At 40.4% G+C, this 25,790-nt stretch overlaps 2 protein-coding genes across 2 annotated transcripts; both read left to right on the top strand.

The window, feature by feature from the left end:
• The first annotated feature begins 1,085 nt into the window (after nucleotides 1-1,085).
• Nucleotides 1,086-11,365, top strand: LOC143333479 (immunoglobulin alpha-2 heavy chain-like). Its single transcript, XM_076751524.1, has 7 exons — nucleotides 1,086-1,134; nucleotides 1,222-1,521; nucleotides 7,690-7,737; nucleotides 8,623-8,934; nucleotides 9,942-10,253; nucleotides 10,379-10,699; nucleotides 10,842-11,365. Exons 1-7 carry the CDS (start codon nucleotides 1,086-1,088, stop codon nucleotides 11,231-11,233), a joined length of 1,734 nt encoding a protein of 577 aa, XP_076607639.1. The 3' UTR covers nucleotides 11,234-11,365.
• A 5,854-nt stretch (nucleotides 11,366-17,219) lies between these two features.
• LOC143333474 (immunoglobulin gamma-1 heavy chain-like) lies at nucleotides 17,220-23,920 on the top strand. Its single transcript, XM_076751521.1, has 8 exons — nucleotides 17,220-17,268; nucleotides 17,358-17,553; nucleotides 19,602-19,742; nucleotides 21,534-21,607; nucleotides 21,875-22,171; nucleotides 22,553-22,885; nucleotides 22,990-23,310; nucleotides 23,427-23,920. Exons 1-8 carry the CDS (start codon nucleotides 17,220-17,222, stop codon nucleotides 23,816-23,818), a joined length of 1,803 nt encoding a protein of 600 aa, XP_076607636.1. The 3' UTR covers nucleotides 23,819-23,920.
• The last annotated feature ends 1,870 nt before the right edge of the window (nucleotides 23,921-25,790 follow it).

Genomic DNA, 25,790 nt, shown 5'->3' with positions numbered 1-25,790 from the left:
ACAGTGACTCTAAACGGACAGAATGTGCAGCCTGAAGACACTGCTGTGTATTACTGTGCCAGAGAGCCACAATAACACAAACCATCAGCAGACATGAATAAAAACCCCTCAGTACTGATCACTGCTGCACTGACAATGCACAGATGTACTGTCCTTTAAACCGGATAATGTTGGCAGTTGGCAGTTTCACTACTATTGAGAAATGGATGATTTGTAACTTTCGGCAGCTGAACTCAGACAAGACAGAAGTCATAATCTTTGGTCATGACCACCGAGCACGCAAACTTGTAACCAAGAGAAAATCTACAGCCAGAAATCTAGACATCACATTCAATTTGCAACTGAGCTTCCAACCACATGTCAACAATCTCATTCAATCATGTTCCTTCCACCTGTGAAATATAAGCAACAATAACCAGCTTTGTCTTTTCCTGACTTCGAAAGGTTTATTCCTGTCTTTGTCTATTTGAGCCTTTTTCAGTCCTCAGTGGTTCAGCTTGAGCTAGTGCAGAATGCTGCTGCATGCATTTTTAACCCAGACCAATCATAAGTCCCATATCACCCAAATACTTTCCTCCCTTCATTGGCTGGCAGTTAGATTCAGGATTGACTTCAAGTTTCTTTTGGTAACTTTTAAGGTCCAACATGGTCTGCCCCCTGGTTATATTACAGAGCTATTGACTCCCGATGCTCCAAGTCGCATCCAAAGATCCTGTAATCTAACCTGGGTAGTTGTTCCTAGGTCAAGGCTGGTGACTCAATGTGTGTGTGTGTGTGTGTGTGTGTGTGTGTGTGTGTGTGTGTGTGTGTCAGTGAGAGGAGATTACGCTAGGAAGAAACAAACAAATTGTCACCATATGCTCTGGCAGAGTCTTCAAACACAAAATTCAAACTAAGTAGGTTTAAATTTTAGATTTGCCTAATTGAAATCTAACTGGCTGGTATCACACCAAACAGTAACTGAGATCCAAGTCAAATCCAGATCCTCCCTGTGAGGAGGAGTCAATGCAAAACTCACATGTCTTCCACCTCTACTTATCTGACTGCAGAGAGGAGGACAGAGAACAGTGGACACACAGTTTAACATGATGGACTATAGGACAGGACTGCTGCTTTTAACTCTCTGCTGGGCAGGTGAAGATCTACACTGATCTGAATCTAATATAGCTTTTATTTGTGTCATCAGCTTATTTCACTTGATGTTTTTATTCCTCTTGACAGGTGTTGCTGGTGAGACTCTGACACAATCTGAACCAGTGGTTAAAAGGCCTGGAGAATCTCACAGATTGACCTGCACAGGCTCTGGATTCACATTCAGTGACTACTGGATTGCCTGGGTCAGACAGGCTCCTGGAAAAGGGCTGCAGTGGGTTGGTAGAATCAGTAGCGGTGGCAGCACTGCCTACACTGAGTCAGTGAAAGGCCGGTTTACCATCTCCAGAGACGACAGCAGACAGCAGGTGTATCTGCAGATGAACAGTCTGAAGACTGAAGAGTCTGCTGTTTATTATTGTGCTGGAGACTCACAGTGACTGGAGTTGGTTGAGCAGCTGTACAAAAACCTACAGTACTCATCTTTCAGGCTGGTGGAGCCTATACACCAAATTTTATTTAGTATTTGTTTCGTGTTATATTGCTTTTTCTACACTTTATATTACAAAATTTGTTTTTAAATAGCAAATTAATCTTTTTCAATACATTATATAATAAAACTGTTGTGAGAAATATTGTTACTAAACATGAAACACATTAAAAGCACAATAAAAATCTCTTGTTGATCAAATGGCCAAAGACAGCACAACAATCTGCTGAAATCTGACTACTAATAAGAAACATTTCCACAAATTAAGACTCAATAATGTCTGTAAATGATGTGGAATCTAAAGTGAGTCATCATATGAGTGAAAACTAATGTTGCAGTTTCCCGTATTAAACCACTAGAGGGCAGTCAGTGTCAAGTTTCTCTCTCCTCTTGCTGAAAGGAGACACTCGGATCTGCTGTTCTCATTGATCTGAAGTGACTGACACTTGAACCCTGGACTGAACTGAAGCTTAATACTCCTGCTGCTCATGTACACTGGATATTATGATAGTTGAACCTTTTCCACCCTGAACTAAAGTCATGTGTTAACTTGATTCAGCACATTTTGAACAGTCTAGTTTGACTGTAAGGTGTTTACCATCAGCAGTGAGTGCAGCTGCATCTGTCAGTGTCAGTTCATCTGAGCAGACAGGAAGTAGATCTCAAGATGAACATCAGGAAGCCTGAAGGAGCTGCTCCTCTAGAGTCTGCAAACACTGAAACCATGAAAAGTCTAAATTGCATTTATGCTTTTTTGTTTTGTTTTGTTTTGTTTTGTTTCGTTTCATTTTTCAATTTTACACTGAAGATTTTTGTACAAATGATCATAAGTTATGGATCCAATAAGTAACTAATGCTGAAAATAAAGACTATTGCTACCCATATATTTTTTAAAACCTTAATTTTAAATGTACTTCTACACTAAGGCACATATAGTGTTAAACTAGAGATGACAATTTGAAAAAAAATAAATAAATAAATAAAAAATTTGGAAGATGGGCAAAAACAATACAATATTCTAGGTGTGAAAGACGTATCCTCCTGTTAGAGTCTGTTGATCTTGTTTTATGCAGTAGTTTTGTTCTCATTAGGTGGAGGTCAGTTGGTTTATTACACACTGCAGATCAATATTTATATGTGCTTGTTCTGTTGTGTCATCATCATAGTTGTAAAGCCTTTTCAGCAGTGTGCAACATGACCAACTGAAAAACATGAACTAAATTAAAAAAACAACGTTCACAGAACTTTTGCCCTGCTGATTCGTTGCACATGAGAGTGAAAAACACTATAGTTAAAGTAACAGTGTTCGTGTGTCATGATGGCATGTGCAGTTTTTGTATGGAGTTTTATCACAGTGCAGGATCGTAGTGGCCACAGTGATACATCCTGTGACAAAAACCTCTTTCCAATGAGAGCGAGTCTGACACAGCACTTCTTTCGAGATTGATGATAACACGTCCGTAAATACAGGGCTGTGTTGCAACATGACGAGCTTAAAGGTGGTGCAGTTTCCTTACCATGCAGGACATCACCTAAATATTCACTAAGTAAAAAATGTGATTGTCAAAATAATAGAAAGTTTACTAATGGTTCCATACTTCTATTTTAAAAAGAGCCTATAATATAATAAATTCTACTGAGGACAAAGACTATAAAATACTGACCACGCACCACATCATGCAGAGGTTTTTGTACGAGTGACACTGTGTATCTGGGGGGTGGTCACAGTGATATATGGTAATACAAAAACCTGCCCTAATCTGAACTCAGGCAAAGTCACTGTGCCGTCAAGATAAAGAGATGATATTGACAAAAGTACAAATTTAATACTATATATTGATTTATTGTACGTTGTGTTCTTTATTCCTCTCTTTTTTCCTTTTCTTTACCTCTCCTGATGCATTTTTATTTTTCTTATAATCTTATATTCCTGCCATTTATATCTTTCACTTTTATACCTTGTTTTTCATTGTAAAACTGCATTCAGTGGGATGCAAAGGAAGATTACGTTGTACAGGGAAACTTGACCTGAAAACCATTTCCTGCATTTATTGGTGGTCAAATACAAGGCCTGAGGTATCAAAGGATGAGCATTAGCACTGATTTAAAATCAAGGTGAAAAGATTAGTTTTTATTTCAAATTAAAGACCTCAACATGGTCTGATATCAACAGGGAGATTATTCCAGAGAAAAGGAGCGTGACAGAAAAAGCCCTGGCAGCCAACTGCCTGAGTTATATCCTGCTAGAGATGTAGTAGTACATTATATGAACAGCTTTCATTTCATAAAGAGGTTTCATGCAATTCTGAATCCAGACATTATGAAAACCTTTCAATAAGCTCCATTCATGTCTGCCTCGAAAACCGTGCATTGCTGCCACATTCTGCCCATTAGCTGGCTGAAGAAATACCATTAGACCATTGACTTGTGCATTATTATACGCTGTTTGAAAACAAATCTATCTTTTATCAAAAGACATGACGCCTTGTCTCAAAACAGCATGGGAGAGGAAGCAAGGCAGGAAGGAAGCTAACACAAGAGAGACATGGGGGGAGATCACAGAAGGAGAACAAGCTAGAGTAGTAGAGGAGAGGAGCCAGGAGGGTGGCTCTGGCTGACACTCATGTAGTGCTGTATCCAACATTACATATGGTTTTTGCATCAGTCTCTTTATTATATGTGATACTTCATGGTACCACTGGCCATACCAGTCAACAGTGGGATTTGAATAACCTGGTGCCGCATGTCAGGTTGTCCTACCACCCTCACCACCATCCACAAACCCCTTACATTTATGCAAAACCTCTTCGCAACCACTTGCTTTAAAATATCAGAGCAACAAGGACTGTGTTGAAAAGTTTTGACATGATAAGTCAAGAGGTCACAAAATTACATGTAGGGGGACATGAATGTGTGTATGAATTTTCATAGCAATAGCTCTCATTTCACCTAAAACCACAAACATCAGTCTTTGAAAAATCAGGGGATCGACGTTAGGTTACATCCTCTGGGCACCATGGACATCTGTACAAACTTTTATGGCAATCTATCCAATAGTTGTAGAGACATTTCACTAAAAAAACAAAGAGTCAACTTCATTGTGGCTCTCAAAAGAAATTAAAAGAGACCACCAAATTCGGTAGGATTCATCTTTGGGGGATCATGAATGTCTGTGTGTGCTGTTAGTTGGGCTGAAATGACCCACATGTTAGTATAATGACAAAAGTTTACAATTACCCTTAGTTGCCCTCACTGAGACTTGCCTTCAGTGCTGAAGATTGATGTCATCATGTCAGTAATGAGGCTAGCTCTAGCTCTGAAGGCCGGCAGTCAAGGACAAGACAGACAAACTAATCCTCTGCGATATCCTGAAAAGGGACCCTGGCAGCAGGCATGACTCAGGTGGCTCGGTTCTCTCCATCTCAGGCTGTCCTTCCAGTTCTACCATCCCCCTATTGGTAGACCTGCAGTCTGATTGCAAGGACAAGGCTCCATCCCCACCACGGTCAGGAACTCCTCTTCAGCGGATCTCTCCTTCTCTGTGTCAGTCTGCCAGCCACATGCTGGCCACCAAAGGACATTTCCAGGACTCGCTATAGGCATCAACAGAAAGGGCTGTATCTGCTCATAGTTTGTCCCACCACACCTTCTTTGGCAGGCACAAGCCACCATCACCAACCATCTCCTCAGGATTTCCCTGGAGCTGATATCAAGAAGGCGATGACGACTATCCTGATCACCATGGCAGATTCTGACAGAGAAACATTTGGCTGCACATGTCTCAGCTTCTACCCCTCATCAAATGGGAACTGCTGGATGGTTCTATATCCCCTGATGGGCTGTTTGGACAACTCATCCAAAGCACCACAGGTCATCTGTGTGAAGCATCTGAGGAAAGCGGAAAGGGTCAAGAAGCACACCTCCTGGGGTACAGCTGCACTTGCTCTAGAAAAAAGGTGCAGATGCAGCAGCAGATTCAGGGCAATCCATCTGCTGCTGCAGGGTGTGGCAGTGATTTAACAGGCAACGGGACCACACTGGACATTTGGAGTAGAAAAGTTTAGCTTTCTTATTCGCTATCTTGATTTCCTGTGGGATAAAGCAGGCACTTATGATCATTTCTGACACATGTTTGGGTTACTGCAACACTCAGTTCTTACAGGCAGTGTTTACCACCAGGAGTCAGAGCTACCTGAATGGGACTGTGTATGTACGCACCTACGTTATTCTCTTAGCCAGTAGAGCAGGGCTGCTGGACAGACTGGTCCCTGCTGCTCTGCTGCTAACTGCTGTCTGTAAATCCCTGGGAAGACCAAGCGTTTGGTGTGTTAGGTGGATCCAACCTTGCAAAGTGAAGCGATGAATGCCATAAATGTAGTGTTGAAGCATTGCCTTAGACTTGTGCTTAACACGACTTTACACCAAAATAAAATAATGTCAGTCTTTAAATTTAAAATAAGTAAATTAAGTAAAACAGCAAAATTGTATTATGACACTGACTTAAATGGCGAGTTAATGGACAAAACATTAGATACCTTAAGGATGGACAGTGTGGCTGTGTGAAGTGGTTATGATGCATCAAATGAACATGTGCAAAAAATTTTAGATTTTTTATCTAAATGTTTTTTATCTAAACGTTAAAAATGTGTCCTGAAGGGAAACAGAGCTCTATATAATCAGCTTGTATCAAGCTTAATAGTAATTTAAGCTGAATGAAGTGGATCTGCTTGTGTGAACTGGAGCTGACAGGAGGGTCTGATAAAGAGGAAGTCTTCACTAACCGTCAGCAAGCACACATAATTTAATGTAACCCGCACCACAGGAAATTAATGCCTCAAAGGAAGTGGTTACTAAATAGTACAGTGGGAATTGCTTTGTCAGTGCAACATGTTTACTTTTCATGGTTTAATCGACACTTTTAATATTTGTATTAGAAGCAGATGGTAATATATCACTGTGATGGCTTTGACTACTGGGGGAAAGGGACTCAAGTCACCGTAAAGTCTGGTGAGTAATAATCGAATATATTCTGAGCGAATTATATTCCATGTTTTTCCATTTTATTCTGAAATTTCTGTTGGTTTATAAAGAACTTAAATTGAGGTGTAATTTGCAGCAGAAACCAACAATCTGTGCAAAAGTTAGTTATATACAGCAGTTTTCTGAGTGAAAGCAATAATTTATTAGCTGATAAAAGATGTAAGGTATTTTTGTACATAAGTCCTACTGCAAAGGAACAATGGTGACCGTCACATCAGGTAAAATCAGCTTTTCTCGTCTTTCTGTGGAAAATGTGGTAATTTCATTGTTTTCTGTGGTATATTTCGACCTGAGTGGCATCAGAGGCATCTTTAAGGTGCTAGTTTTTGTATGTTGGATGTGTTGACATAAGACACTGTGACTATGTTTTTGCCCACTGGGGAAAAGGCACGATGGTCACCGTTACATCAGGTAAGACGAAATTCAAATTTTTTCTCGACCGTAAACGTTTTGATTTAAAAACAGTTTTAGGATTTTTCCAGAAATCCAGTCGCGATTTTGTTTATTCATTGCTGGAATACTGTGTGTTCAATGCGTTACATCCAGTCGACTCAATTGAATCTTTGGGGGGTGAAGATCGTTTTTTGGGTCCATCTTCTGAATCCTTATCTGCAAAAATTGTGCAGAAGTGGGTAGATTGTCCAAAAAAGAACCTGTCATGGAAAGTGTAGATATCTGGGAACAGGTTTTTGTATGCAGTGGTTCATAGTTTGTTTAACTGTGACTACGCTTTTGACTACTGGGGAAAAGGCACGATGGTCACCGTCACCTCAGGTATGTCGTTTTAATATTTCTGATGGCAGAATACAATTCCTGATCACATTTTTAAGATAGATTTCATCGTTTTCACGCTGTCGTCTAATCACCGACCAACAGTATTTTGTAGTCTGGCAAAAAAAAAAAAAAAGAGAGCGATGTGAATGGTTTGAAACTCCTGGCTGTGTAGTTCGGTTGTAAATGAAGTGTATGTTTTAGTTTGATTTTAACTGTCAGACATGAAGTCATGGGACATCAGAGTGATGAGTTTTTGTAAGAAGGGTTAATTGGCTTTCTTAACTGTGACAACTGGGCTTTCGACTACTGGGGGAAAGGCACGATGGTAACAGTGACATCAGGTAAGATTTCTACCATTTGAAATTTACTGCAGGGTATGTTTCATACTGTAAATATCATCTTTAAGTTATTCTCTAACGTCTCGTGTCATGTGTCACTTCAAAACTAAACTTAATAGTGCAAAAAGTCAAACGGGGGATATTCTCAGTCAGATTCACTGGGGGATATTTATGGCTCCTGTCTTTTGGGTAATTTAAGTGGATTTTATAACATGGATCAGTTCAGTGTTGAGGTCGGCTGTTTGCGCTCGCATTAGTAGATGGAAACTTTTCATAGAACAGCTAAATAGATTGAGCGCTGTGTTACTACGATGCTTTTGACTATTGGGGAAAAGGTACAACGGTCACTGTTTCATCAGGTAAGAACACGCTTTAACCTCACACAAAACTGCTGCATTTCACCAAAAGTGATTCGTTTCTGTATAACTATGACTGCAGATGATTTAATGGATGTTTACCGACTGCGATCGGTGAAGTCAGTCTAATCTAATCTAACCTCCACAGCTTCATTCCTTAAATTTAAAGGAATGCTAATGATTATTGTCAAAGTTGTGAATTTAAAGAAATGGTTGGTTTATTGACTATCAAATTCACGTATATAATGACAAACTACCGCGGGTCATATTGTCCAGGGAGGTAAACCTTTGCGCGAATGAAAACGTGAAATAATGTGATCGGGAAATATAAAGATGTGCGTAAAGACGGCACTGGAGATTTCCACATCCAACATACTAAAAACTGATGCCTTCATTGATGTGCTTCTCGACACTATTCATCAATTAAAATGACTTCTCTCTATTTTAACCTTTGCTTGGTGAAACATGTATGTTATGTTGAATTCTGTTTTTATTTTGGTATTATATAACGCGTTTGTTTTTCCTTTCTCAGCCACTCCAACTGCACCAACTGTGTTTCCTCTGGTACAATGTGGTTCTGGGATTGGAGAGATGGTCACTTTTGGCTGTCTTGCCACCGGCTTCACACCCTCCTCACTGGCCTACAAATGGACCAAAAATGGCGTGACCTGGACAGACTCCATTCAGTATCCTCCAGTTCTGAAAGGCGACTCTTATATGGGAGTCAGTCAAATCCAAGTGAGGAGACAGGACTGGACCGACGAGCACCGTTTCCATTGTGCCGTCACTCATCCAGCAGGAAATAAAGAAGTTGTTATAGGGACCACAGAACCAGGACCATACCGTAAGTCATATATTAACGCATTGTAGTAGTTGGTTTGGATCGTTCAGTATCAGACTTCAGTATATAATAATAATAATAATAATAATAATAATAATAATAATAGAGTCATAAGTAAGTGTTATTGGTGTTATGTATCTGAAAAAAAATTAATCTTTATTGCTTGGTTTTGAGGGTTTTCTTGAGAAATGTTATTAGAGACAGACCTTATCACACCTTTGAAAATTTATCATAAGCTCCTGTTGAAATGTGTGAACTAAATGTTAAAGATCGCAGCAATTGGTTTCATTTTAGAAAGGATTATACTCCAATCTGTCAGATAAAATGAACATAAACACAGAGGAGAGCATGACAAAAAATACAAGTGTGACCAAATCAAATAGCATGACATATCTTGACATGTGTTTTATTTAATAATTGGTTGGCCTGGTGGGCAAACTGAACAGTGCAGTGGAAGAAGAACACTGAAGCTCTCTTGTTCATATTCAGCTGCTGACTCAGTCTATTTTAGTCTTTACTAATATACTCTCTGTCCTCTGCACCTGACCAAGAACATATTATTGCGATGTGTTCTGCTTCTTTTCATCCATCTGTATAATCCTAGTCATGCAGATAGATGAAAAATGTGTGTTGATCATTAACATTCATGCAACAGAATCATTCGTTCGCTTGCCCAATCAATGTATATGCAGAAGTGAGCATTAAAGCTCTGCTGGTCAATTATGTATTTTTCCACTCTTAATGTCCTTTTGACTCTTTCCGCACACTTTAGCAATAAGCCACATTTAGTGTTAAGTTGAGGACCCCAATCATTACATGCATGTGTGTGTGCAGGTTATAAACATACAGTAGTACAGAAAAGTCATGAATTCAGTTTTTATTGTATGTCTGTAGTGAAAGTAGATTACACTGTAGCGCAGTGTTCACCTCTGCTTCTGCACATATATTTATATATATTATTCCCTGCTTCCGCATATATATATATATTTGTGTATATGTTTGTTTTTCAGATGACCATATTTGTCTGCCAACTCCGACGGTGTTGGCCTCCTCTGATGAGCAAAAGGCTTCCTTCTCCTGCTTTGTCAAAGATTTTGCACCAGAACATCATGAGATTAAATGGCTGAAAAATAATGAGGAAATCACCAACAAATTGTACGAGGTCACAACACCTCCTCACAAGAATGGAACACTGTTCAGTGCTGCAAGTTTTCTCGAGGTACCGTCCGCTGAGTGGAAACAGGACGGCACTACTTTCACATGTCTGTTTGAGGGGGATGCGGGCTCCGTGAATTCATCTGTGACCTACAGACCTGAAGGGGGTGAGTAGTTTGCTGCTTTTTCTTTAAAAAAGTTTGTAAATTGAATTTCAACTGATGTTTTTTTTTTTTTTTTATTAATATTTGCTCATTTCTGTCCAATAATTGTCTATTAATTCCTTCCTCAGCATGTCCCCACTATGTTGTACCAGAGGTGGACATAACGATCACTGGCCCCACACTGGAGGACATGTTTTTAAACAGAAAAGGAAAGATTGTATGTGAAGTCAAGGAAAACAAGAAAAGGGTCGGGAGGATTTTCTGGGAGGACGAACATGGAAACGAAATGCTTGGTTCCCCAAAGACGCCTGTTCCAGGAAAAACGAGCACATTCAGCGTTTCGCTTGACATCTCGTATGAGGAATGGAGCCAGGTGATAAAGCGGGTCTGCATCGTCGAACATTCAGAATGGATCGAGCCATTTAAGAAAACCTATGAGAGGAATATTGGTAAGAAAAGCCTGTGTGTAATTCCTCTTATCATGTCATTAAAACATGTTATGAGTGTATTTTGTAGCTGATATTGTGTTCTTGAGTGCTGTAGATACTTTTACCTGTGGCAGGAGGCCTAATTGTTCTCTCATGCTTTCAGGAGGAGAGCCTCAGCGTCCTTCAGTGTTTATGCTGCCTCCAGTAGAACATACTAGAAAAGAAACGGTGACCCTGACTTGCTATGTGAAAGACTTCTTCCCTAAGGACGTTTTTGTGTCTTGGCTTGTTGATGACGAGGAAGCAGACTCACAATATGAGACCCACACCACAGACCCTATACCAAACCATGGATCCTATTCTGTTTATGGCCAGTTATTGCTCAGCCATGAGCAGTGGCAAAAGAAGGACATGGTGTACAGCTGTGTAGTTTACCACGAGTCTATGGTAAACACAACTAAAGCTATCGTCAGGTCCATTGAGCAAAGAACATCTGAGAAAACCAACCTGGTCAACCTCAACATGAACATCCCTGAAACATGCAAGGCTCAGTAGATGTTATTTTGTGTCGCTGTGTCTTCTGCTGTTTGTTGAATGTTTGTTGCTTGTGATGTGACATTGTGTTTGTCTTTTCAATGCAGATTCAAAATCAAAATAAAAAAAGCACTTCGCAACTTTGCTGATGTATGTCGTATGCAGTTCATGTCTTTATTGGACCAGTTTGTTTGAGCTCCATGTTTATTCTAAGTGTCCTGTCACAGTGCTTTCCTAATGCAGCACAAGTTTGGTGTCAATATCAGCTTGTTCGAGTTTAAAGCTCTGTGACAATAACAACATGTCAAACTTTCAACGTCATGTAACTAGAATAAGTCCTCCTCCACCCACTAAATTCAGTAAAAAATTAAGATGAACAGAATCATATTTGTTCATGTTTAATGGAGATGGTGTATTAACACTGTTTGTGTGACTCGTCTTTGTGTATGTGTGCTTCCTCTACTGGGTCTTGCCCCACAAACACAAAAGAAATGATTATTTAGGGTTGAACTCCAGCTCTGTGGTCTGTCAAATGATGAATATACTGATTCACGAGTCACGGATGCCACACCAATAATGAGGTCTTTCAATGGCAATTCAGGATCATCATAGAACATGTTATAATTTTATTTAACATTTATCAATGTGATAAACATTTTTGAGGAACATGCTAAACTATTAGGCCTTATGCCACAGTTTGCACTGACAACGCAATAAGTAACAAGACGTTTAACCAGTACTGTTTTTTTGTTTGTTTGTTTGTTTTTTTGACTGACTGACTGATTAAATCTACTCTGACCTGTGAGACTTGAAAATATGTGACCCTACTAAAGGAAGTCAATAGATTTTGTGTCATCACATTGTCATGTGATCTATTGTTCAAATCTGGGTGTGTGTTGTCCCAAATATTAACTGATGAATTTCTGTCACTTCATCCAGAGTGCCTGGACGACCAATACTACTACCAATGCAACACTGCCACTGAGGCAGAAGACGATAACATGGGAGACACAGCCCTCACCTTCATCCTTCTCTTCCTCATCACTCTGCTGTTTGCCATTGGAACCACTGCTTTCAAGGTAATAATGAGCTTATGTGTGAGAGTTGTGCACAGAGAACCAGAAAATGATTTAGGTTCCACTATTACTTTAAGTTATTCCTGAACTATGAAGGACATCCTAACAAAGATTAGGCCAGCTTTCAGGATCTGTGTGCGTAAGTGTTGGATTTTATGATGCAGCAATGTAACTGTAATGCATATGTGGGTCATATGACACATTTACAATAAATGGTGGCAAATAGCAGGAATTTCATCATTTTGATGCAATTTTGCTAATTCTTTTTTTTTCTGTCTTTTCAGGTTAAATGAAACATGAACTTTCTGAGGAATAAAAGTGTTTTTCACAGAATTTTTCACAATTGTCCTTTTTTGATTGCGAGAGCTTTGTGTGTTTTTGAAAATAAATATTTAAAGGAACTGCTGGTGTTGCTCCTTCAACTTTTTTTCCCTCCTCTGTTATTTTGAAATTGTTCATACCATCTATGGTTTCACATGTAAAAGTTCAATACAAAATATTTATAATATATATTTTATTATATATTGTGTGATATGCTGCTTTGTTCATCACCTCTCCAGCACCTGGAGTCAACAGCCCGAGCCACTGCCACTGCCCCTTACTTATTCATTGGAGACAGATCAATAAATTAGCATAATAAAATACAAAAAATTGCCCCCTCAAAAAAACAAAACAACTGCTGATGGACTCAGCCAATTACTGCTAACTGATATATACCCATCAGGCTTTATGTCCACCTCCCTATATTGTGTTGGTCCCCCTTTCGCTGCTAAAACAGCCCTGACCCATCAGGCATGGGCTCCACTAGGCCCTGAAGGTGTCCTGTGGTATCTGGCACCAAGATGTTAGCAGCAGATCCTTTAAGTCCTGTAGGTTGCGAGGTGGGGCCTCCATGGATTGGACTTGTTTGTCTGGCACATCCCACAGATGCTCAATTGGATTGAGATCTGGGGAATCTGGAGGCCAAGTCAACACCTCAAACTTGTTGTTGTGCTCCTCAAACCATTGCTGAACTATTTTTGCTTTGTGGCAAGGGGCATTATCCTGCTGAAAGAGGCCACAGCCATCATGGAATACTGTTTACATAAAAGGGTGTACATTACAATTACAATTACAATTAACCATTGGGCAGACACTTTTATCCAAAGCGACGTACAAATGAATTCACACCGATGACACAGCATCAGGGGTAGTTTTAGGGTTCCCTATCTTACCCAAGGATACTTTGGCATGTGGACGGCCGAGGCCAGGGATCAAACCTCCATCCTCATTGTTGGACAACCGCTCTACCTCCTGCGCCACAGCTGCCCCATGTACATGATCTGCAACAATGCTTAGGTAGGTGGTACATTACAAAGTAACATCCATGGATGTGAGGACCCGAGGTTTCCCAGCAGAATATTGACCAAAGCATCACACTGCCTCTGCCGGGTTGCCTTCTTCCCATAGTGCATCCTGGTGCCATGTGTTCCCCAGCCATCGACATAACGTAAAAGAAAATGTGATTCATCAGACCAGGCCACCTTCTTCTATTGTTCTGTAGTCCAGTTCTGATGCTTGCATGCCCATTGTTGGCAGTGGACAGGGGTCAGCATGCTGATGCAACAAACTGTGATGCACTGTGTATCCTGACACCTTTCTTTCAGAACCAGCATTGAGTTTGTTGGCAATTTGAACAACAGTTGCTAGTCTGTTGGATTCGACCACATGGTCCAGCCTTCGCTCCCCTTGTGCATCAATGAGCCACCTGTCGCCGGTTCACCACAGTTCCTTTATTGGATCACTTTTGATAGATACTCACCACTGCAGACCGGAAACACCCTACAAGAGCTGCAGTTTCGGAGATGCTCTGACCCAGTCATCTAGCCATCAAAACTGGCCCTTGTCAAACTCCTCAATACCTCAATCCCATTTTCCTGCTATTAAAACATCAAATTTGAGGACAAAATGTTCACTTGCTGCCGAATGTATCCCACCCACTAGCAGGTGCCATGATGAAGAGACAATAAATGTTATTCATGTCACCTGTCAGTGGTCATAATGTTAAGCCTGATCGGTGTCTATGTCCAGTCATCCAATCCAATCTTCCACCTCTACTTATCTGACTGCAGAGAGGAGGACAGAGAACAGTGGACACACAGTTTAACATGATGGACTATAGGACAGGACTGCTGCTTTTAACTCTCTGCTGGGCAGGTGAAGATCTACACTGATCTTAATCTAATATAGCTTTTATTTGTGTCATCAGCTTATTTCACTTGATGTTTTTATTCCTCTTGACAGGTGTTGATGGTCAGACTCTGACAGAATCTGAACCAGTGGTTAAAAGGCCTGGAGAATCTCACAGATTGACCTGTACAGCCTCTGGATTATCATTCAGTGGCTACTTTATGCACTGGGTCAGACAGGCTCCTGGAAAAGGCCTGGAGTGGATCTCTGCTATCAGTGGTGGTGGTGGCAGCAGCACCTTCTACTCTGAGTCAGTGCAAGGCCGGTTTACCATCTCCAGAGACGACAGCAGACAGCAGCTGTATCTGCAGATGAACAGTCTGAAGACTGAAGATTCTGCTGAAATCATTGTCCAGATATGAATAAAAGATAAACTACATGTATATATTTCAGCCACATTAATGTTTATATTGTTTGGCCTCTCAAGTCTCTCACAATATGGGAGTGTAAATTAATGTTGCAGTTCCTTTGATAAACACTAGATGACAGTGTCAGTGTCAAGTTTCTATCTCCTCTGGCATGACAAGAAGACTTTCATATCTGATTATCTCATTGATTTGAACTGACTGACACTGAAACCCTTTGTGAGCTTGCTTCACCACAACACGAACACAAGATTTTAAGAGTTGGATCAGCAGTGACTGCTTCATGTGTTCATCTAGTTGTAGTTCACCATCTCAGCATCTCTAATAGATTTGAAGATAAACAGCTGGATGACTCATGAGCTGCTGTTTCTTCTTGTGCTTGTGAGACATTATGATGAAAGCTGAATGAATAAGCAACCTTGAGAATGGGCAGTCTCCCATGCCACCCAAACAAATGGAAGGAATCCACAAAGCCCCTCTATGATGAAAAGTGTATTTGGGTTTGCAGGTTATCACATATGAACGTCACACCTTTTATTCCACATCTAAGCACCAATGTTGGTATAAACATCACAGAGAATGCAACAGGTAAATTGTGTGGCTTTTGTTAATGGAGGCACATGCACACACAGACCTGAAAAAAAAAAAAAAGTAATAAAATGTTGAATTTTGCTTCTTTTAATCTGCTCAACAGTTTGATAGATACTCACCACTGCAGACCGCAAACACCCTACAAGAGCTGCAGTTTTGGAGATGCTCTGACCCAGTCGTCTAGCCATCAAAACTGGCCCTTGTCAAACTCCTCAATTTTCCTGCTAATTAAAATGCCCGGTTGAGACTTCAACAGCAAGTTGCCTGCAGAGGCTGTGGGTGGAGGATTGGGTTGTGGCTGCCTGCCAGAAAATGCAAGTTAAGATTACAGTTACATCTTCGTGGCAGAAGCTGAAAGTGGTGGCTTCTGCTGCATCTGTCTAAATAAATCTGCAGGTGGAGGCTTCTGCTGTCTGCAAGAATCAGCAGACGCAAGTTGCTGGAAGTGGCTGGAGGTCGAGGTTTCACCTGCAGTTATCCGCCAGAATCTGCAGGCATATGTCAGTCATGCAGGATGCTGAGAGAACTGAAAGGTGGAAGTCTTGCCTAAGCTGTCTCCTAGAATTCGCAAATGCAGGAATCTTCAGGTTGTTATGGGTGAAGGTTCAGAAACACAAAAAGTGAATATTCTGCTGATCTGACGGTAAATGACAATGTTAGTTTGTCTGCTATAAAGACTTGGTGTCGTGCTGTCATTTGCAGCAGAAGAAGAGAAGCTCCAATCAGATCACTTTCAACATCAACCATGATCTCTGAAGCTCTGTGTGTGAACAGTTGACACAGCCAGCCTCTGTGACTGTGCAGCCAGGTCAACATCTGACCATCACCTGTCAGGTCTCTTATTCTCTTAGCGACTACTACACAGCTTGGATCAGACAGCCTGCAGGGAAAGGACTGGAATGGATTGGACATGCATCTTTTGGATCCACAACACACTACAAAGATTCACTGAAGAACAAGTTCAGTATCAGCTCTGACTCCTCCAGCAAGACAGTGACTCTAAACGGACAGAATGTGCAGCCTGAAGACACTGCTGTGTATTACTGTGCCAGAGATCCACAATAACATAAACCATCAGCAGACCTGAGCAACAAGCCATTTGGTCATGACCACCTAGCAAGCAAATTTTCATGCCTGAACTATTGCAATGCAAGAATTTGTTTCATGATAATTCAGTTGCGGTTATGTTTAATATTGTTTATTGGATGATGACCTGATCTACTTCAAAAGCAAAATTCAAACTAAATAGGTTTCAAATTTTGGAGTTGCCAAAATTAAATTTAACTGGCTGCCATCACAACTCCTACATTATTGTTCCTCAGGACCAACAAAGGGGATTTTCTTTTTCCTGATATCCTGAAGATGGTCTGACTTATGAGCACTTTGTGAGAGAATTATTTTTCTATTATACTGTAGTTCAGTAATAGCCACTTATTGCAACATGTATAAACATGTCAAAGTCATCAAATGATGCAGACTGTTGTAACAGTGAAGCACAACCTTTTTGAATAATGTGTTTGTCATCCTGTGACACAAATTATACTGAAACATGTCAGAGGGACTCTTGGAGGAATGACTGATGTACAGTAAACATTCATTCTGCACTTTCATCAAACAGTAACTGAGATCCAAGTCAAATCCACTTCCACACTGTGAGGAGGAGTCAATGCAAAACTCACATGTCTTCCACCTCTACTTATCTGACTGCAGAGAGGAGGACAGAGAACAGTGGACACACAGTTTAACATGATGGACTATAGGACAGGACTGCTGCTTTTAACTCTCTGCTGGGCAGGTGAAGATCTACACTGATCTGAATCTAACATAGCTTTTATTTGTGTCATCAGCTTATTTCACTTGATGTTTTTTTATTCCTCTTGACAGGTGTTGATGGTCAGACTCTGACAGAATCTGAACCAGTGGATAAAAGGCCTGGAGAATCTCACAGATTGACCTGTACAGCCTCTGGATTCACATTCAGTGACTACCCTATGAACTGGGTCAGACAGGCTCCTGGAAAAGGCCTGGAGTGGATCGCACACATAAGCAGTCCCAGTGGTAGCGACAAATACTACTCTGAGTCAGTGAAAGGCCGGTTTACCATCTCCAGAGACGACAGCAGAAAGCAGGTGTATCTGCAGATGAACAGTCTGAAAACTGAAGATTCTGCTGAAATCGTTGTCCAGATATGAATAAAAGTTATACTACATGTATATGTTTCAGCCTTCTGCTGCCTGCAAGAATCACAGATGGAAGCTGTTGGAAGAGGCTGGAGGTGGAGGCTTCACCTGCAGTTATCTGCCAGAATCTGCAGGCACATGTCAGTCCTGCAGGATGCTGAGAGAACCTATAAGTAGAAGTTCAACATCAACCATGTTCTCTGTAGCTCTGCTGCTGCTGGATCCTGTAAGTCTCACTGAGGCAGAGACACTGACAGTCTGATCACAGCACACCCACTGTTCACTGCTATGACACTGATTCAATATTCAACATGTTTTCCTCCACAGGTGTGAAGTGTGATCAGTTGACACAGCCAGCCTCTGTGACTGTGCAGCCAGGTCAACGTCTGACCATCACCTGTCAGGTCTCTTATTCTGTTAGCAGTTCCTTCACAGCTTGGATCAGACAGCCTGCAGGGAAAGGATTGCAGGGAGTTCAGTATCGGCTTGGACTCCTCCAGCAACACAGTGACTCTAAACGGACAGAATGTGCAGCCTGAAGACGCTGCTGTGTATTATTGTGCCAGAGAGCCACAATAACACAACCCACCAGCAGACATGAATAAAAACCCCTCAGTACTGATCACTGCTACACTGACAATGCACAGATGTACTGTCCTTTAAACCGGATAATGTTGGCAGTTGGCAGTTTCACTACTATTGAGAAACGGATGATTTGTAACTTTCGGCAGCTGAACTCAGACAAGACAGAAGTCATAATCTTTGGTCATGACCACCGAGCACACAAACTTGTAACCAAGAGAAAATCTACAGCCAGAAATCTAGACATCACATTCAATTTGCAACTGAGCTTCCAACCACATGTCAACAATCTCATTCAATCATGTTCCTTCCACCTGTGAAATATAAGCAACAATAACCAGCTTTGTCTTTTCCTGACTTCGAAAGGCTTATTCCTGTCTTTGTCTATTTGAGCCTTTTTCAGTCCTCAGTGGTTCAGCTTGAGCTAGTGCAGAATGCTGCTGCATGCATTTTAAGCCAGACCAATCATAAGTCCCATATCACCCAAATACTTGCCTCCCTTCATTGGCTGGCAGTTAGATTCAGGATTGACTTCAAGTTTCTTTTGGTAACTTTTAAGGTCCAACATGGTCTGCCCCTCGGTTATATTACAGAGCTATTGACTCCCTATGCTCCAAGTCGCATCCAAAGATCCTGTAATCTAACCTGTAATCAGTGTGTGTGTGTGTGTGTGTGTGTGTGTGTGTGTGTGTGTGTGTGTGCGTGCGTGTGTGTGTCAGTGAGAGGAGATTACGCTAGGAAGTAACAAACAAATTGTCACCATATACTTTGGCAGAGTCAAGATTCTGTGTCATGATAATTCAGGTGCGGTTATGTTTAATGTTGTGTGTCGGATGGTGCTGATCTACTTCAAACACAAAATTCAAACTAAGTAGGTTTAAATTTTAGATTTGCCTAATTCAAATCTAACTGGCTGGTATCACACCAAACAGTAACTGAGACCCAAGTCAAATCCAGATCCTCCCTGTGAGGAGGAGTCAATGCAAAACTCACATGTCTTCCACCTCTACTTATCTGACTGCAGAGAGGAGGACAGAGAACAGTGGACACACAGTTTAACATGATGGACTATAGGACAGGACTGCTGCTTTTAACTCTCTGCTGGGCAGGTGAAGATCTACACTGATCTTGAATTGACGTTGTCTCAACAAAATTATCAGCTTAAAACAAGTGACTGCTGTGTACTTGTTTTTGTCTTTACAGGTGTTCATGGTGGTCTGACAGAATCTGAACCAGTGGCTAAAAGGTCTGGAGAACACCACAGATTGACCTGTACAGCCTCTGGATTCACATTCAGTGTTTACGATATGCACTGGATTAGACAGGCTCCTGGAAAAGGGCTGGATTGGGTTTCATTTGTTGGTAGTGGTAACACCAAATACTACTCTCCGTCAGTGAAAGGCCGGTTTACCATCTCCAGAGACAACAGCAGACAGCAGGTGTATCTGCAGATGAACAGTCTGAAGACTGAAGATTCTGCTGTTTATTATTGTGCTCGAGAGCCACAGTGAGACAGGAAGGAGCAACGCTGTACAATAACTCAACATGTCAAAACAACTTGAAGCTTTCTACTTTGCACTTACTCACAGTCTCACACTCAGTCTCAATAAAGTTTTTATGCAGCACTAATCATTAAATATTGTGTTCTGAAAAACATAAATGTGAATGCTTGTCTCATTTGTATATGTTGGTTGTCATTTATGTTTCCATTAAAGTTTTAACTACTATTGAGGTGGCTGTCACATTTCTTGACAGCGGATGTATTTGATACGATATTTTTGAGTTCTTGTCCCTTGTGTTGAATGTCATTCAAGGGTTGTCAGGATGGCCTGTGCAGAGTGGAGTTTTTGTATGGAGTTATGTCACAGTGCAGGATACAGCAGCGGCCACAGTGATACATCCTGTGACAAAAACCTCTTCCACTGAGGCGGAAATGTGGTGCTGATCCGGAAAACAAGATAGTGAGATATGAGTCTGGCAGATCTTCTTAGGAACAACAGAGATGTTTAAAGATTGATGATAATATAAGAAGAAAACCTGGCCTAAACTGAGCTGAGGCACAAAGTCATAGTGCCGTCAAGAAAGAGAGAGGATATGCACAAAACCACCTTTATTAGACAGGTTATATTCAGTCACACAGTTGAAAGATAAATTGAATTTATGTGTAATTGTCCTTTTGTTCGTTAGATAAGATATAAAATATAAGCTTTTTTCCTTTGTATTAGCCAAGATAGTATATTTGACATACTGAAAAACAAACAGAAAAGGACTAAATCATTTTTTCCACTCACAGTTAATCAATGTCAGGTTAATTAAAGTATGTTAAAGTGAGTTAATGGGCACAATGGTCATAAATTCAAGGTCCAATAAGTTTTAAGTTATCATATAAACTAGTATTTTTGCTTTAACTTAAATGCACTTCTATAACACACACATTTAGACTGAGAAAAAGTTTCAAAAGAGGAACAAAAATGTGTAGATGATGGACTTGCGGTTGTCAACGCCCTTACTGGTTAATACTAATGTAACAGAGGAAACAATCCTCACCACCACAGGTGCTTCCTCATCAGCTAACAAAGGGAAACTTCAGACTGGAATTATATGTTTTGAACATGGAAATAATGTCACAATTAAATTCTGACAAATACCATTTGTTCATACCGCAGCACAATGTGAAGCAGTAGCGCTGAGTCATGGCCATTTAAAATGAAATAAGTATGCTGATTTTCAATTCAGTAGCCGGTAACACACTTTTTTTTTCTTTAAATGTTAAAAATAAGGACTTAAGTGAAACAATATCATAAAGTTATATCAAGCTTAATAGTAATTTGAGCTTGAATGAAGTGGATGTGGTTGTGTGAACTCCATGCTGCAGGAACTGGAGCTGACAGGAGGGTCTGATAAAGAGGAAGCCTTCACTAACCGTCAGCAAGCACACATAATTTAATGTAATGCAGACCACAGGAAATAAATACCTCAAGGGAAGTGGTTAAGGAACAGTGGGAACTGAAAACATCCATGTGAAACAACACTTTTAGTATTTTTATTAGAAGTACATTATAATATGTCACTATCATGGCTACGCTTACCACTGGGGAAAAGGGACGCAAGGCACAGTAAGTTCTGGTGAGTAATAATAAAATATATTCTGAGTGAAGACAACTCACTATTTTGATTTAATCTCAGATGTAATTTACAGCAAAAACAAGTCATCATTGTAAATGTTTGCTATGAATCTGCTGAATAGATACAATAATTTATTAGCCGATAAAAGATGTAAGGTATTTTTGTACATAAGTCCCATTGAAACCAGTCACTGTGATGACTACTTTGACTACTGGGGAAAAGGAACAATGGTGACCGTCACATCAGGTAAAATCAGCTTTTCTGGTCTTTCTATGGAAAATGTGGTAATTTCACTGTTTTCTGTGGTATATTTCGACCTGAGTGGCATCAGAGGCATCTTTAAGGTGCTAGTTTTTGTATGTTGGATGTGTTGACACTGTGACAGTGCTTTTGACTAATAGAGCAAAGGCACAATGGTAACCGTTACATCAGGTAAGCCAATCAGATTTTTTTTCTCCAGAGTATACATTTTGACTTAAAAACAGGTTTCCATATTTTTTTTGTCTGCCTTAGCAACTTCAATTCGACCAACTGTGTTTCCTCTGGTACAATGTGGTTCTGGGACTGGAGACATGATCAGTCTTGGCTGTCTTGCCACTGGCTTTACACCCTCCTCAGTGGCCTTCGCATGGACCAAAAATGGCGTGGCCTTGACAGACTTCATTCAGTATCCCCCAGTTCAGAAAGGCGACTCTTATACGGGAGTCAGTCAAATCCAAGTGAGGAGACAGGACTGGGCGGGAGAGGAGCATCTCCAATGTGCCGTCAATCATCCAGCGGGAAACGGCCAAGTTGATTTCATCAAGCCAAGTAAGACTTATGCTAAGTCATATATAAACAGTTGTAGTAGTTGGTTTGAAATCTAGCAGGTTTACGTATTTTACCATTGTGCAACAAATTTATGGTTTTCAATTCACACCATTCATGCAATAAAAGCCGTTCATCCAGCTCAGAATTCTTTATGCAAAAAGCAAAAGGAAAACAGAAAAGACCAGGGACAAAAAAATAATAACAATAATGTTATTAGAGACAGACTTTACCACACCTTTGTAAATTTATCTTGTTGAAACGTGTGAACTGAACATGAATGTATGGTAGTACAAAAAGTCCTATTGTAAATAAAATTTACACTGTTGCATATTTTTCATGTATATCCCTGCATTTATATTTGTGTGTGTGTTTGTTTTTCAGAGGTGATTTATGAGTTGCCAACTCTTACGGTGTTGGTCTCCTCTGATGAGCAAAACGAGGCTTCCTTCTCCTGCTTTGCCAAAGATTTTTCACCAGAAGATTATGAGATTAAATGGCTGAAAAATAATGAGGACATCGCCAGCAAAATATACGAGATCAAAACACCTCCTCAGGACAGAAAGGACAAGAATGGAACTACACTGTACAGTGCAGCGAGTTTTCTTAAGGTACCGTCCAGTGATTGGAAACAGTACGGCGCTACTTTCACATGTCAGTTTAACGGGAAAGATGAAATTGGTGCAACATTCGTCAATTCATCTGTGACCTACACAAGTAATCATGGACGTGAGTAAAATTTCAACTGATGTTTTGGGTTTTGTTTGGGGGGGGGGGTTGCCAATTTCTGTACAATAATTGTCCATTAATTCCTCGCTCAGCGTGTTCCGGCTGTAGTGAAGCAGATGTGGACATGAAGATCACTGGCCCCACACTGGAGGACATGTTTTTACACAAAAAAGGAAAGATAGTATGTCAAATCCAGGTAAACAGGCCGTCTCTCGGGAAGATTTGGTGGGAGGACGAACATGGAAACGAAATGGTTGGTTCGTCAGTGAAGCCTGTTCAAGATAAAAGAAACACATTCAAACTCTCGCTTGACATCTCGTATGAGGAATGGAGCCACGGGATGAAGCGCTACTGCACTGTTGAACATTCAGACTGGATCGAGCCATTTAAGAAACTCTATGAGAAGAATAACGGTAAGAAAAGCTCTTCCTCATCATGTTGTGAGTGTATTTTGTAGCCGATATTGTCTTGAGTGCTGTAGATACTTTTATCTGTGGCAGGAGGCCTCATTGTTCTCTCATGCTTTCAGGAGGAGAGCCTCAGCGTCCTTCAGTGTTTATGCTGCCTCCAGTAGAACATACTAGAAAAGAAACGGTGACCCTGACTTGCTATGTGAAAGACTTCTTCCCTAAGGACGTTTTTGTGTCTTGGCTTGTTGATGACGAGGAAGCAGACTCAAACTATGAGACCCACGCCACAAACCCTATACCAAACCATGGATCCTATTCTGTTTATGGCCAGTTATTGCTCAGCCATGAGCAGTGGCAAAAGAAGGACATGGTGTACAGCTGTGTAGTTTACCACGAGTCTATGGTAAACACAACTAAAGCTATCGTCAGGTCCATTGAGCAAAGAACATCTGAGAAAACCAACCTGGTCAACCTCAACATGAACATCCCTGAAACATGCAAGGCTCAGTAGATGTTATTTTGTGTCGCTGTGTCTTCTGCTGTTTGTTGAATGTTTGTTGCTTGTGATGTGACATTGTGTTTGTCTTTTCAATGCAGATTCAAAATCAAAATAAAAAAAATCACCCTGCTGATGTATGTCGTATGCAGTTCATGTCTTTATTTAACCAGTTTGTTTGAGCTCCATGTTTATTCTAAGTGTCCTGTCACAGTGCTTTCCTAATGCAGTTTGATGTAGATATCAGCTCTGTGACAATAACAATATATCAAACTTTCATCATCATGCTGTTTTCACCAGAATAACTCCACCACCCCATGAAATTTAGCAAAAAGTTGTTTTTCCGTATGTGTGTTTCCTCTACTGGGTCTTGCCCTCTAAACACAGCACAGATAGTTATTTATGGTTGAACTCCAGCGCTTCACAAGCTGATGACGAGGTCTTTCAAAAGCAATTTAGGATCATTGTGGGACCATTTTGTTATTTTATTTTACATTTATTGACAAAATCAACATTTTGGAACAACATGCAAAGCTATCTGGCCTTATGGTGACAGTCATAACAATGTAATAATAGTATTTTTTTTTATCTGAGGTTCTAAAATATACGATCAAGGAAAATCCTAGAAGTCGGTCATGTCACGTGATCTATTGTTCAAATCTGGATGTGGGTTGTCCCAGATATTAACTGATGAATTGCTGTCACTACATCCAGAGTGCCTGATGCAAACTAACCACCAGTGGAACACTGTCACTGAGGCAGAAGACGATAACATGGGAGACACAGCCCTCACCTTCATCCTTCTCTTCCTCATCACTCTGCTGTTTACCATTGGAACCACTGCTTTCAAGGTACTAATGAGTTTATATGACATCCTTACAAAGAGGTCAGACCAGCATTCAGTTTTCATGTGTGTATTTATATTTTGTGATGCAGCAATGCAGCAAAATTGTAATGTACATATCTTGGTTATATGAAAGATCTGCAAAATAAACAATGTCTGTAAGTGCAATTTACAGGAATTTGATCATTTTGTGCAATTTTACTAATTCATATTTTTTCTTGTCTTTCCAGATTAAATGAAACAATTGAACCTTCCTTAAAAAAAAATATTCTTCACAATTTATTTTATGAGCTTTCTGTTTTTTAAAATAAATAAATGTTTAAATAAAGATAAGATTGATGTTGCTCCTCCAACTTTTTTCTCTAATTTATTTTGAAGTCGTTCATAGTGTCTGTAGTTTCACCTCTAAACGTTCAATCCATAATGCTCACAACAGCACTTTTCAATTTTTTTTAAACATTTTATAATTAGTTTTATTATATATTGTGCAGTATCAGAGGGACAATCCCCTTTATTTGTCACACAGTAACACCCACATGCACACACACGCCATGCACTGGTGAAATTTGTCCTCCGCCTTTAACCCATCCTGGTCATCCCTCCTCCGTGGCAGACCAGGAGCGGTGGGCTGCCATCCGACCGGCGCCCGGGGACCCAGTTCTTTTTGTCACCATATGCTGCTATGTTCATCACCTCACCAGCACCTGCCGTCAACAGCTTATGTGTAAATGTCTTAGAGGCATTTGTCATTGAAAAAAATATAAAATACGACGTTGAAATAATGTTTGGTCAAAACATTTAGTTCTTTATGTCAGGTTGTATTGCATTGGACTGGTCACATGACATGGCTTTAGTTCATTGGAGCAGTGAAGCAACACCACGTTGAACTCAGTATGTCAATTCAGAGATTTTACAGTATGTTAGTTCTTGAGACCAATAATAATAAAGAATGAGAACTAAAACCTTCAGCAAAGCCATGTAAAATCTATGTGATATCATACATAAACGGATATGAGATATTTAAATGTGCAGTGTTTACAGGTATAACCACACCTCACACCTGATGCACTGTTCTTTGCATGGTTTCACTTCTGTATTTTGGTACTTTTTGGGACCAGTTTCGGGACCACTGTTACTCAATAC

Source organism: Chaetodon auriga, chromosome 16 (genome assembly GCF_051107435.1).
Source record: "Chaetodon auriga isolate fChaAug3 chromosome 16, fChaAug3.hap1, whole genome shotgun sequence".
Taxonomy (NCBI): Eukaryota; Metazoa; Chordata; class Actinopteri; order Chaetodontiformes; family Chaetodontidae; genus Chaetodon; species Chaetodon auriga.
The sequence above is the reverse complement of the archived record's forward strand: the minus strand, read 5'-3'. Positions and strand labels throughout refer to the sequence as shown.